Raw genomic sequence first — 14,224 nt, forward strand, 5'->3', positions numbered from 1 at the left:
ACCACATGATTTTTTCAAGACAATTGAAAGTAAATCTTAAAATAGACTATGTAATGAACACGTTACATAAATTTTGCGTTGAAATTTGTACTGGAACATTTTTATTTTCTCCTTCAAACTTTCCAACTGCACTAAGTGGACGCGAACTGGCGCAATGACCCTAGTATGGATTGTATTCTCACCTATCCTTGAAAAGTGTACCTACAAAGTTTAAACTTCAAAATCGAGTCTAACGGAGACGGTTACATACAAACTTACAAACATATAGGTCAAGCCAATAAATGCGTGTTAATAAAAGACCATATTCTAATTAGAAACTGGTTCTAGCTACATAAATAAATAAATATTTCAGGACTATTTTCACACACGGCACGATCTGATCCCATACTTAGCTTTCGTTTTTGTTATGGAAACTAGATGGCTGATAAACATCTATACTAATATTATAAAGAGGACAGGTTTGTAATTATGTATGTATGTATGTATGTTTTTCACGCATAAACTACTGGACCGATTTTGATGAAATTTGACACAGACAATCTTTAGACCCTGAGAAAGAACATAGGCTACCTTTTATTACGAAATATGTACCACGGGCGAAGCCGGGGCGGACCGCTAGTACATATATAATTTTAAATAAATACTTATATCGTTCGAACCATTTCGTCTAAATTGTAAAAACTAGAATTCTAGACTGCAAGTGGGTTGATATAACTGACGTCAGAAACAGAACCTAACCTAGGTCAATTGGCATACTTTCTCCACGCTGCGAATCGACCTTCAATGCAAAGGGTCGTACATACTAGACTTTGACCCTGGCTTTGCTCGCATTATTTAGTTAGGAAATATCTATTTTTAAGACGTTTATATTATTTAACCTATCATATGTGTATCAGTGTATCATATATTACACCTTTTTGAAGTGAAACTTCTTTATCGGGGTTGGAAAAAAATTTAGTGTAACATTTTTTCGTTACACGTGACATTTTTCCGTTACGCGCCATCTTTTTCTTATCCCTATCACGCGTGATTCGACGTATTTCTGTAAAGTTGCATAATATTATAGTAAATTATTTTTTCAAAATTAAGGTCATACAGAAGTTTCATTTCTGACGTGTGTACACGCACATTTTTTGCTTATAATATGATTGCATCTAGTTTTGATGTTTCCAGACGTTTCAATGTGATGGAAAATACAAACAATATTATGAGATCACATTATTGAAAATCTCTGCATATATTTGGAAGTCCAACTTTTGGTTGTTATGCAAATAAAATACGTAATCATAGTGAAATAAAGATGATTATTGTTTACTTCCTTTGTCTTTGATTATGTAAACATTACCATACGCAAAAGTGTGTAATATTATGTAAATTATTATTTATTATGCATAGTTCATTATGAATGAACAAAACATCCTACAATCAGTTCGATTTCACGAGATAGATTTGAATATTAGAAATTTAAAAACACTAAGTTTAAAATATTTTTAACATCGTCACTAATAATTATATTAGCTTCTCCTATGTGTTTGTATGAAACCAACTCCGTTATACTCGATTTTGACCCAGTAAACGGACAGATTTAATTCAAATTTTTAACCGACTTCAAAAAAAAGGAGGAGGTTATCAATTCGACCGGTATGTTTTTTTTTTTAATGTATGTACACCGATTACTCCGAGGTTTCTGAACCGATTTACATGATTCTTTTTTTGTTCGATGCGGGATGGTGTCGAATTGGTCCCATAAAAATTTTATTCGGATAGGCCCAGTAGTTTTTATTTTATGAGCTTTTTTGTTTGTATTTGTAAATGTTGCAAGTGCAAGTTTGAAGTCGGTTGTTTTTAACGCAGTTATATAGACTTGTTTAACTAATTATACACGTTGGATAGCCGGTTCTCACAAAGAGCGCATTTAAAAGACACAGAATCACTCCTACTAAAAAAAACTTATCAAAATTCGTTGCGTAGTTTAGGTGATAAGCATACATAAAGACAGGGATATAGGGACAGAGGAAGTGACTTTGTTTTGTACTGTAAGTGTACTATGTAATGATTACTTATCGTTGTGTTAAATATTTATTGTCTCTATTTCAGGAGTGGTATGGATAAGGAGACGGGGGAAGGCGGTGATGCGACCGCCAAGCCACCGCCCGATGGCCAGTTTGATCCATCTGGACTCTTTGGAGGTAAAAATATGGTTTTTACTTTTTATAATAGTTATATGTACTAGATTTTCCGCTCGCGTTTCCAAAGAAAAACCCTTTCCTTTAAAGTCAACACCATAGTGCCCTGTTATTTAGATTTCTATAGTCAACACGAACGTATTTCTATTAATTCATTTCAACCTTTGTAATTGCTTACTCTCACCTCGTCTTGATCGATTTTATGAGTTTCCAATAAGTTAATTATTGTGTGTATTTAATAAAATAAAGGGCACCTACAATTATTATTAATAAAAATATGTTCATCTACTCCATTTTAAAACAACGTTGAAAGTAAATACGTAAACTTATTTTCAATTAGGACTTATCCTTACAAATATGGGTAGTGGGTACTTAATATCCATAATTTATTACATTCATAAAACATAAATGTACCTGTATCATTAATTAATTACAAATATGCGATCATAAAAATAGTTTACAGTTCCGTTTATTTTATGACAACGACCTCTTTATCTAATCTGATATCTGTGACTGCTCTAAGTTATTCTAGAATTTTCTATTAGTTTATTAATATAAATGGACATTACCTAACTTACTTTAGATGCGTTAATTATAATATACTAAAACCATCCTCTTGAATCACTCTATCTTAAAAAAAAAACCGCATCAAAATCCGTCGTGTACCTACTTTTAACGATTCAAGTACCTACATGGGGAACTACAACACTACCTACTTAGGTACTATTCACAATCAATATCAACTTATCTGTATTTCATGTACAGACATATTACATGTCACAGCAATGTAACATAAATTATTAGTCATAATAAAGACTTCCTGAAAAAGACATATTCGCCAAAATAGCCTTGTCACTGTATCGCTCCTTACACGATCATGTCAATGTGTGCCAACTAAAGAATTTATGGGGTACATCCACGATGCACGCATCATACAAAAATGCACTCTTTTGCCTAAATAATAAAGTCTAATATCAATCACCGCTCAAACACCATAAGTAAAACCGACGCAGGTTATTGAACTTGTACATTGCGAGAAATGTATTTGCTGACTGAGTAATCTCTATTTCTAAGCAATAAGGTCGATTTTCGTTTGACACATAGTTGAGGTAGTTACGGAATCGATGGCTGTTGATTTTTCAGATGTATCATCTTTTGTCTGTTTCTACGGTTGCAATTGAGGAAAGTAAATTATATTTGTATTGATCAAATCGGCGAATATAATACGTATCTTAATATTATAAAGAAGTATTTGATTGTTGATTCGAAAATTTATCTGTCGGTTTGCCTAATCGAAAAATAGTTAAAACACTTCTCTCTATAAATGAATACAGACTTTTAACACGGTATTTTATCTATAAAAATATCCCTGTAGTTTCTCTGTTTGTTTTTATAGTATAGAAGAAACCTTAATTCAATACTTTTTGTTATTTATGTAATCATTACATATGTTTATATAAGTAGTTTATATACTTTTTAAAAGTACCTTCATTACAAAAAAAAAGTCGATAGTAATTACCTAGTAATTACTGTAAAGAAAAGTACCATTAACCATATCACCGTTTTTAACGCTTTATTACACGATTTTTTTATACGCATTGCTTTATAATTTATATTGTAAAAGTGGTTTAAAATAGGTATAAAGCTGAAGAGTTTGTTTGTTTGTTTGAACGCGCTAATCTCAGGAACTACTGGTCCGATTTGAAAAATTCTTTCGGTGTCAGATAGCCCATTTATCGAGGAAGGGTATAGGCATATATCATCACGCTAAGACCAACAGGAGCTGAACTATGCGGGTGAAACCGCGGAGCGCAGCTAGTACATAATAATATGTTTGTTACAAATTGCTATTGAATTTTTGTGCTGCTGCAATAGCGAAAGCTACATTAGGGTCCATATTTTGTGTAATGTCCCTTGTTCAATCACATTATCAATTATTATTAAGGCGACTACACCACCGAAACTAGCGCCCCCCCAACATTTTATTTTTTTACTCCTAAACCAGATCAAATTTAAAAAATCTAGCTCGGTACTTTGCTAGTTTATTACTTGTAGTATTTTTGGTATTACTTTTCATTATTTTGCATTCGGTAAATTAGGAGAACTTTTGATTACCGCCAAAAGTGGCCACTTTTGGCGGTAATCAAAAGTTCTCTAGAATAATGAACAGTTAGAATAGTGAAAAGTAATACCAAAAATACTACAAGTAATATACTAGCAAAGTACCGAGCTAGATTTTTTAAATTTGATCTGGTTTAGGAGTAAAAAAATAAAATGTTGGGGGGGCGCTAGTTTCGGTGGTGTAGGCCTCTTAATCTTGTTCAATATTTATTTTTATTTATTTCGCGAAATCTACATTAGGGTCATTTTTTGTGTTATTTCCCTTATTCCATAACCTTATCTATACTCATTAACTCTGTTCAATAATTGATTTATATTTTATTTCAGCGTACTGGGGTCGAGATGGCGGCAGCGGGGCAGCACAAGCACAGGCGCAGGCACAAGCACAGGCCGCTCTGTTCGGCTTCGGGTCGCGCTACCCGCCGCCAACCACGCTGGGGGTCGCTGCTAACCAGGCGGCTTCGTTGGGACTGCATCCCGCTGCAAGTGAGAATTTTTATATATAACTAGCTTACCGCCCGCGGCTTCGCCCGCTTTGTCTAAAACCTAATAAATTATATACCTTCCTCTTGAATCACTCTATCTATTAAAAAAAAACCGCATCAAAATCAGTTGCGTAGTTTTAAAGATTAAGCATATAAAGGGACAGAGAAAGCGACTTTGTTTTATACTATGTAGTGATAGTGATAATCCATACTAATATTATAAATGCGAAAGTAATTCTGTCTGTCTGTCTGATACTCAATCACGCCTAAACTACTGAACCAATTGTCATGAAATTTGGTATGGAGATATTTTGATACCCGAGAATGGACATGGCTACTTTTTATCCCGGGAAAATGACGCAATCCCGGAAATCCCGCGGGAACGGGAACTATGCGGGTTTTTCTTTGACTGCGCGGGCGAAGCCGCGGGCGGAAACCTAGTATAATAATAATGTATTTATTTATTGAAACATCATTGGCCCACTTATTAGTAACAATATTCTTATACCTATGTTAGTAACAATACATAATTTTATTCTAGTCAATATGATACTACATATATGTACATAATAATAGGTCTATTACACCTTAAAACATTGTTTGTTTAAATGCTCTAATCGCCTGAACTATGAATGATATCATTTTCAAGTAATTCTTACTGTTGAGTATGTAATACTGTCTAGGTATCAGTGTTTGATTGAAAGCGTTTTCCCGGGAACTTCTATAAATGTTTTTAAAACATAATATGTATATAATAAATAATAACACACCGTGTTATCACAGCCTGAATTATAGTTTTTAATTTCTTAAAGTTTTAACCTTAAGTTAAATGCAGTTTTCTAAACAAGTGCATGATGAAATTTTTATTTTATATGTGTTCATAGACATTTTAAATCCCGACCATTTATAAACTTAAACATAATCAAGTAACTTAAGAAATTATTTTATTGTGATCTTAATAAAGATTTATTTAATTCCAGGTGCAGCCTGGTGGTCCATGGCATCACATCTCGCGGCACAAGATTACTTAGCACGGTTACAAGCGTCTGGGCTCAACTTCCCCCCACTTGGCGACCCGTATGCAACACTATCCGCCCTATCTGGGGGAGCCAAGCCGAAACAGCACAAACAGGCGGGACGGAATGAGAGGTGAGCTTCTAGAACGTTCCAGAACATTCTAGAATTTTTGATGTTGGAAAGTACTACAAAATGTTAATATGCATCTGGGCTTAATTTCCCCCCACTTGGCGATCCGTATGCAACGCTATAATAAGACACAGCATAAACGAATGGGACGGAATGAGAGATGAGCTTCTAGAACTTTCTAGAATATTTTTATTTGGCGTAAAATCGTAACACGTGAAGCTTTAAATGTGCGGCAACGTCGCGCTCAACGTTGTCAGTACGCGACGTTGCCAGTTGGCGCGCAAATTGACAATGAGAAAGTTTCATATGTTTATCAACAAGTTGTTAAACAAATGCTAGGTTTTTTAATGTTATTGAAATATAGTTTAAAATATTAACAGTTAATAACTTATTTTACTACTGAACTAAACTATTTCCATGTGGACATAGTCACGGTCTAAATCTAACATTAAATAAAATTATCATTTAACTAATTTGGAACTATGTAGTTACATATCACAAGTTCCTATAACAAACACACAAAAAATAAATTAGTTATTGTTTTGCATTGTTTTTCAATTAGACATTTTATGTAATTATATCCTACTAATATTATAAATGCGAAAGTTTGTGAGGATGTGTGTGTGTGTGGTGTGTGCTTGTTACTCTTTCACGCAAATACTACTGAACCGATTACAATGATATTTAGCACACAGATAGAGGGTAACTTGGATTAACACATAGAATAGGTTTTATCCCGGAAATCCCAAGGGAACGGGAACTATGCGAGTTTTTCTTTGAAAGCGGGCGGAATTCTAGTGTTGTATAATTCTTATTTATTTCTTCATGCAGTATAAAATGAATAAAAACGTTCATCATACACTAAGTAAATATAATAATGCTTATATTAATGTTTCAGGTCAGGCAGATCCAGTACATCATCGAGTGTGTCGAATAAAGATAAGAGTCCATCAACTAGTACCAATTCACAGCATAATATGAGTGATTGGGGTATGTATTAATTTTGACATTTTTTTATGAAGAAAGAAAGAACACAGCTACTTAAATATATAAATCTACTTTTTTAAACGTGACACTGGCAAAGTTTAGTCTTATTGCAAATAAAAAACGAAAAAAAAATATGTCCAACACATAGAATTACAAAAACAAAACGGAGGAAGAAAAGACAAACCAGTATTAGTCAGAGTATGGACCATAATTTTTTTGATACAGCGAAAAATACACCACATACTTAAATAAGAGATTTTTAGATAAAATTTATTATTAGTAATTACTCAGCCCCCGGAATCACAGACACAATAGAAAATCTATTGTGTTGTGGACTGATTGGGCCGCTCAGGGCTCAATGGGTTAAATTGTTGTAGATTTTGATATAAGTGCTAACTTTATACTATCACCACATTATAATTACAAGAAAGGTCAAAATATATTTAATATTATTTCCTTTCCCATTAATTATGTTCCCAAATAACTTCATAGCTTCAAAAAATTTTCATGAATTTCTGAAGCCTAGAATCTTTTATAATTATCATACATATACATTATGTATAATATGTATACCTACCCTTAGTGTATACCTTATAATATTGTGTTTCCTATATTATGTATTAAATAAATATTAACATTACAGCATCAACCTACGGCTTCCCAAAAACATCATCACCGTCCACAATGGCATCTCAATCGTTATCAAGCCTCGCTTCACTCAACAACTTAGCGCAGCAGCCCTTGCAGAGTAAGCCGGTTAGCAAGCCTCAAGCTACGCCTAGCAGTAAGTTGATTGTGTTTTTATATTTATTTAATTTTTCTTTTTGTAAAGCTTTTCTATATAAGATCCTTCTCCTGACAATAACGAACACCAAAATAATAATTATGGAAATCGGTCCAGTCGTTCACGCGTTATGCTGTGACCAAGGGAACTAGGGTTTCATATTTTTTTCATTGTATAATAATTTTGAGAAATGAAATGAACTGTTTCTATATGCTTGTTATTAATTTTGTTACACTGATATTTTCATACATTATTTGTCATTTTACTCGACACAGCTAATTGGGATGATAAATTAATCTGTAAAAAAACTTATTTCTAAAATGACATTCTAAAATTTACAATTATAATATCAAAATAGATTAATAATATAAATAAATAAATAAATTCTTTATTTGACAACAGAAGATATACATGTACATGCAATTATGGGATAACTTATATATGTAACAACGTATTTTGTTTTTATTTTTTGTATTTTAAATAGTGGCTTTTTTTTCACTCTGTTAGAATTTTCTTGTTCTTAGTTTGTTTTTGTTCCTGGCTATAACTTGGTATAAGTAAGCTGTGTACGGTATTAATTGGATTGTAGAATTTATATGTATTATTAGATAAGAGCTAGATATAAGGTATTGTTCTGCAATCTGTAACTGTACCTGTTTATAAAAAAATAAAAATAAAAAATAAAATAAATATAATTAAAACATAAACCGTAGGTACAGTTAATTGCGCTATTTAAACAATGTCTCCTATACTAGGGAATGTCCTGTGTTACAGGAGACACAATATTATTATATTATTCACTAAGAAGGTATATAGCATGTATTGTTGTGTGTGGTGCCTTAATTTTTAATTGACAATTAGAAACGAAAGACACATTTCATTTCATTCAGAAAACAAAGTGTGTGTGCTTAGCACACGTGTCAGAAGTGAAACTTCTTTTGCAAGATTTACTCAACGCGCCTAAAGATGTTTCAATTCAATTATATTTATAAATATCCATCTGTTAATTACCAAATTTTTTCAAGCACAAACAGAACTAAACATTATCTTTTTTACAGGAAAATCATCGTCAATGAAAGACAAGGAACGTGACTTGTCAGTGTTACGCAGCGAGTTGATGCTGGCTCAAGCGGCTGCTCAGGGCGCTTATCACGCAGCAGTAGCGGCTGCTGCTAAGGGGAAGGTACTATCTTTATTATATACTAGCTTTTGCCCGCGGCTTCGCCCGCCTTTTGAAAGAAAAACCCGCATAGTTCCCGTTCCCGTGGGATTTCCGGGATAAAAGCTGTCCTATGTGTTAATCCAAGTTACCTTCTACATGTGTGCTAAATTTCATTGTAATCAGTTAAATAGTATTTGCGTGAAATAGTAACAAACATACACACACATCCATCCTCACAAACTTTCGAATTTATAATATTAGTAGGATTATAAATAAATAAATAAATAAAAATATTCCAGGACAATTTTCACACACGGCACAATCTGATCCCATATTGAGCTTTCGCTTGTGTTATGGAAACCAGATGGCTGGTAAACATACATATATAATTTTTAATTAATTTAGTGAACTGCATTCAAAGATTTTCGAAAATTCACTTGTTTCGACCTGGTATCGAACTAACTAATCACTACATAGTATAAAACAAAGTCCCTATGTATGCTCAAATCTTTTAAACTATGCAACAGATTTTGATGCGTTTTTTTTTAAAGATAGAGTGATTCAAGAAGAAGGTTTTAGTATATAGTTTATTAAGTTTTAGACAAAGCGGGCGAAGCCGCAGGCAAAAAGCTAGTAATATAATTATTCTTTTATTTTTCAACAATTTTAAAACATTTTTTATTTATTTGTTTCAGAACATGCCGCTATATCCTTTTGGAATGCCGGGCTCTGATAAGGATCGTCGTGGACTCGACTCGCTTGCTGGATTACCGCATAACTTGCTTAGGTATTATTGTTATAGTATTTTAAATTGAAATTAATTCAAACAATCTATACATATAATAAATCTGTAGAAGGGTCAATTCTGTACATTGAAAATATTGAAAAAATAAATAGCAGGGGGTGTTACTGGATCGATACCAAACCCAAATATGTGATTAAAAAAATTTTTGTCTGTCTGTCTGTCTGTCTGTCTGTCTGTATGTGAAGGCATCCATAGACGTTGTTCCGTAGAACCGCGAACACACGTTGCGTATTATTATAGGACTAGCCGTATTTGGGAATTGGGTCCAATAGATATTTATAAGATTTTATTGTCAGAGGTACCTACTCAAAATGAAGAAATAATCCATCCACGCGAAGACCGACATCCGCGCGGACGGAGTCGCGGGCGGAAGCTAGTAATAAATATAATTTAAAATTTATCAAGATAAAGTTATAAACGAATTGTTAATAAGTCTGCATTATTTTAATATTATATTATTGTAACATTTTGAATTCTCTAAAAAAATATTTAATGTTATTTATTCTTTAGTGCTGCTTTGGAAGGAGGGTATGATAAACAATTATTTTTTTTGCTTGTATTATTTTCTGAAAAGATAATTATAAATTCCTGTAATAGAGATGATTATTAAATATTGTCCTCGATAAACACAATTTACGACTTAATCATTGGATTATAATATAGGCATTGGCCTATATTTAGGCCGGTTGCAGAGCTTCACCGACCATCAGTGCATACGTCAGTCGCGCTTGTCATATGTATGGAAATTCATAAAACCGTTCATAGCTAGACCGACCATACGCACGCGTATTTCCATATATGAATACTCACTTATATTATCTTATATCACTTATACTCACTTATATACTCACGCTTATGTCATTTTACTGAATATTTTTAATATCGGCTTCCAAGTTAACGTTATAAGTATACTTTATTCAAAAATGCATATAAATTAACTAAATAAATATAATATTAACCAATTATTTTTGTTTTCAGTGATCCAGCGTCAGTGTTAGGCGGAGTACGACTGCCCCCTGATACTGAAATAATTAAATATACCTCCTCATTAACTGGGCCTAAGGTAAATAATATTATGTACTAAGTATTTCTTAATTTCTACGAAAGAAGATATATTTTTAAAGCGACACATAATTAGGTACAATATTTCACACTAAAAAACACATATTATAGCCCTCTATAAGAATCAATATGTTTTCCTTAAGTTCGATAAATAATTTATATGTTTCATAAATTCAGCAAAAATTGATTCTGCATATGAGTTTACTAGCTGTGCCCCGCGGTTTCACCCGCGTGGCTCCGCTTCTGTTGGTCTTAGCGTGATGATATATAGCCTATAGCCTTCCTCGATAAATGGGCTATCTAACACTGAAAGAATTTTACAAATCGGACCAGTCGTTCCCGAGATTAGCGCGTTCAAACAAACAAACTCTTCAGCTTTATAATATTAGTATAGATTCACCAAAAAACTAATCTTTCCGTTATAAATTTGATATTTTCTACCTATATACTTTCCTTATAATACTAATATTTATTTTCCTATAGAATATTATTAATTCATATGTTTGTCTAGGTACCAGCGGGGTCAACGAACCGCGGTCGTAAGAAGACAATATCTCTGGACCCACCGCATGTATCTTTGCATCCTTCAAGTGATCGAAGCACACCCTTACCCAACAAGCGACAAAAAGTGGTATGGTATTATAATAATATTTTTTAATATCATAGAGGAATAATAAAATGTATACATATGTGTTGAGAATTAATGCTTCTTTGTAAAACTCAAACTCAAACATTTATTCATTTAATTCATTATTTTTTTTAAATAAGGTCATAAAGAAGTTTCACTTCTTACGTGTGTACTACGCACACATTTTTTTATTAATTACAGGATGAGTATGGCAACTCCCGATCATCAGTAGAAGTAATCAGGTTGCCAAATAAGCCGGATCGAAGTAACTCCCTCTCCGCTACTCCACCACCCAATTTATCTGATTATGCAGGTATGTATGTATTTAATTATTTGTCATTAAAAAAAGAAAACTAACATTTAATATATTTGTTACTAGCTTCCGCCCGCGATTCCGTCCGCGCGGAAAAATTAAGATTTTTTTTTTCTACGTATTTTTCCGGGATAAAAAGTATCCTATTTTATGCCCAGGATAATAAGGTATAATTATACCAAGTTTCATCGAAATCGAACCGTTAGTTTTCACGTGATGCCTGAACATACAGACAGACAAAATTTTTTTTAATCACATGTTTGGGCTTGGTATCGATCCAGTAACACCCCCTGCTATTTATTTTTTCTATATTTTCAATGTACAGAATTGACCCTTCTACAGATTTATTATATGTATAGATGAAAGAGATAATACAAAGCCCAATGTTTGTACATAGATGTTAAATGTATGTTTTATTAAATTAAATAAATTACTTATGGCCTGTAATGAATACTGTATTTTAGTTTGGTATTTAGGAAACACAACAGCGAGCTAAAGCTGAACTTATATAAAGTTGAGCAAATAACAGTTTAACACAAAAAATATGATTCCATTTCAAAGTGATTGTTCAATTAACTAATGTTATTTGTGTTCTCTTTTGTTTTCGTCTAAATTTATTAACATACTAGCGGTCCGCCCCGGCGTCGCCCGTGGTACATATTTCGCAATAAAAGGTAGCCTATGTTCTTTCTCAGGGTCTAAAGATTATCTGTGCCAAATTTAATCAAAATCGGTCCAGTAGTTTATGCGTGAAAACCATACATACATACATACAAACCTTTCCTCTTTATAATATTAGTATATACATATGTACAAAACATAGTAACAGCGATAAAATTAATATAACATTATTTTTTTTATTAGGAATATCTCGAGAATTACTACAAACGATAGCAAGTCAGAGCGGAGTTAGTTTGGCGGCTCTTGAGAGACAACTAGCGGGAGCTAATCCTGCAGGTAAATATTCTTTAAAATAACTATTTTATATGTATGTTCTAGTCAAATCCCGAAACGAAATCTCTTCGCGTAAGGACTGGATTATCTTAGGTTTGGCAAAAGCCATCGGGCAATCTTCGAAATAATAGAATAATCCTCGAATTTCACCCTTTGACTGAAGTCAGCAGCAGTTTCGGGTGTATGCGAACGCAGTATAGGCATCGCACGCATATAAGACGTTTCAGCTAGACAACGATTTGCGAAAATTGTTTATTAAGGCCGAAATATTACAATTATTTGGGCTTTCACAATGTCATTATGCCAGACCAGCCCCCCTAGCCAAGTGGCTTTCTGCTAGCGTAGCGTTCAATAGAATAGACTACGAATGTATGAGATAAGTTATCTACTACAGCTTACGTCAATCTCATACATTCGTAGTCTATTCTATTGAACGCTACGCTAACAGAAAGCCACTTGGCTAGGGGGGCTGGGGTTTGACCAGTCCAACCTAGGAGTGCCCTTTCGATTTTTTCCGATTTTACAAATAATAATGTTTGAGTAGTAAAACTTCTTTTGCGCGTTGAGAGTAAAATTTAAATGTAGCGTCATGGCAATACAGTGGATCTTGCCAGTTGGCAAGATCCACTGGTTAGGTTAATAGTTCTAGTTAGAACTATTAACCTAAGTTAGAACTAGTAACCTATAAACCGATAACATAGTAACTTAGGTTAATAGTTCTAAGTAGAACTATTAACCTAAGTTACTATGTTATCGGTTTATAGGTTAACCTAAGTTCAAAGTAGAACTATTAATTATACTATGTTATCGGTCTACTTAACAATAACTTACTTTTCTAGCAGACTCCGGCTTAAACTTAAGCACGAAATCGAACACAAGTTCAGAAGAAACAGCCATGGACCTCGGTGGTACTAAATCTACGGAGGATGATGCTCCTCTTAATTTGTCGTTGAAACCTACTCCATGTAAGTTATTTTAATACATACTTTATTAAAACTAAAAGATAGTTTAAATTTATACTAATATTATAAAGCTTAGAGTTGGTTTGGAGATTGTTTGTTTGCTTGTATGCGTTAATCTCAGGAACTACTGGTCTGATTTGAAAAATTCTTTCGGTGTAGATAGCTCATTTATCGACTAAGGTATAGGCTATATAATATATATCATCACGCTAAGACCAACAGAAGCGGAGCAATGCGGCAAAAAACCACGGGGCATAGCTAGTTAAAAATTTAAAAAGAAAAGGGTCAATAATTAATTTTGATTGTGTTTTATGATAGTAAAATGAGTGCTTTTGTTGAAAACCTGCTAATCGAAATTTTTCTGAGCTGTTATTTTATGTCACATATTTTAAGATTGTTCCATCCTATGTTTATTTGCTTAAGAGTTAAGAAGGACTGAACTGAATATTAATAACATTTGTTTTGATTCGTTGCATGTTACTGACAAAATATTCATTTAATTTGTGTTTATTTCTAGCGAATTCTCAAGCATCGGACGCGTTGTCAAGACTGACGTCTCTCAGTAGTTCCCTTAGTGCGTCCAATGATAGAATATGTATGTATTTTAAGGATTAATTAATTAAATTTAT

At 33.2% G+C, this 14,224-nt stretch overlaps 1 protein-coding gene across 1 annotated transcript in view; it reads left to right on the plus strand.

Annotated features, from left to right (window-relative positions):
* LOC123703935 overlaps nt 1-14,224 on the plus strand; it is a 73,807-nt gene that overhangs the window by 18,042 nt on the left and 41,541 nt on the right. The window contains exons 3-16 of the mRNA XM_045652145.1: nt 2,098-2,189; nt 4,635-4,793; nt 5,773-5,941; nt 6,837-6,928; nt 7,569-7,709; nt 8,768-8,892; nt 9,567-9,658; nt 10,187-10,204; nt 10,655-10,739; nt 11,250-11,369; nt 11,568-11,679; nt 12,544-12,636; nt 13,473-13,598; nt 14,113-14,190. Coding sequence (XP_045508101.1) covers nt 2,105-2,189; nt 4,635-4,793; nt 5,773-5,941; nt 6,837-6,928; nt 7,569-7,709; nt 8,768-8,892; nt 9,567-9,658; nt 10,187-10,204; nt 10,655-10,739; nt 11,250-11,369; nt 11,568-11,679; nt 12,544-12,636; nt 13,473-13,598; nt 14,113-14,190 — 1,495 coding nt within the window. The 5' untranslated portion in view covers nt 2,098-2,104. The remainder of the gene's footprint in view (nt 1-2,097; nt 2,190-4,634; nt 4,794-5,772; nt 5,942-6,836; nt 6,929-7,568; nt 7,710-8,767; nt 8,893-9,566; nt 9,659-10,186; nt 10,205-10,654; nt 10,740-11,249; nt 11,370-11,567; nt 11,680-12,543; nt 12,637-13,472; nt 13,599-14,112; nt 14,191-14,224) is intronic.

Source organism: Colias croceus, chromosome 28, assembly GCF_905220415.1.
Source record: "Colias croceus chromosome 28, ilColCroc2.1".
NCBI lineage: Eukaryota > Metazoa > Arthropoda > Insecta > Lepidoptera > Pieridae > Colias > Colias croceus.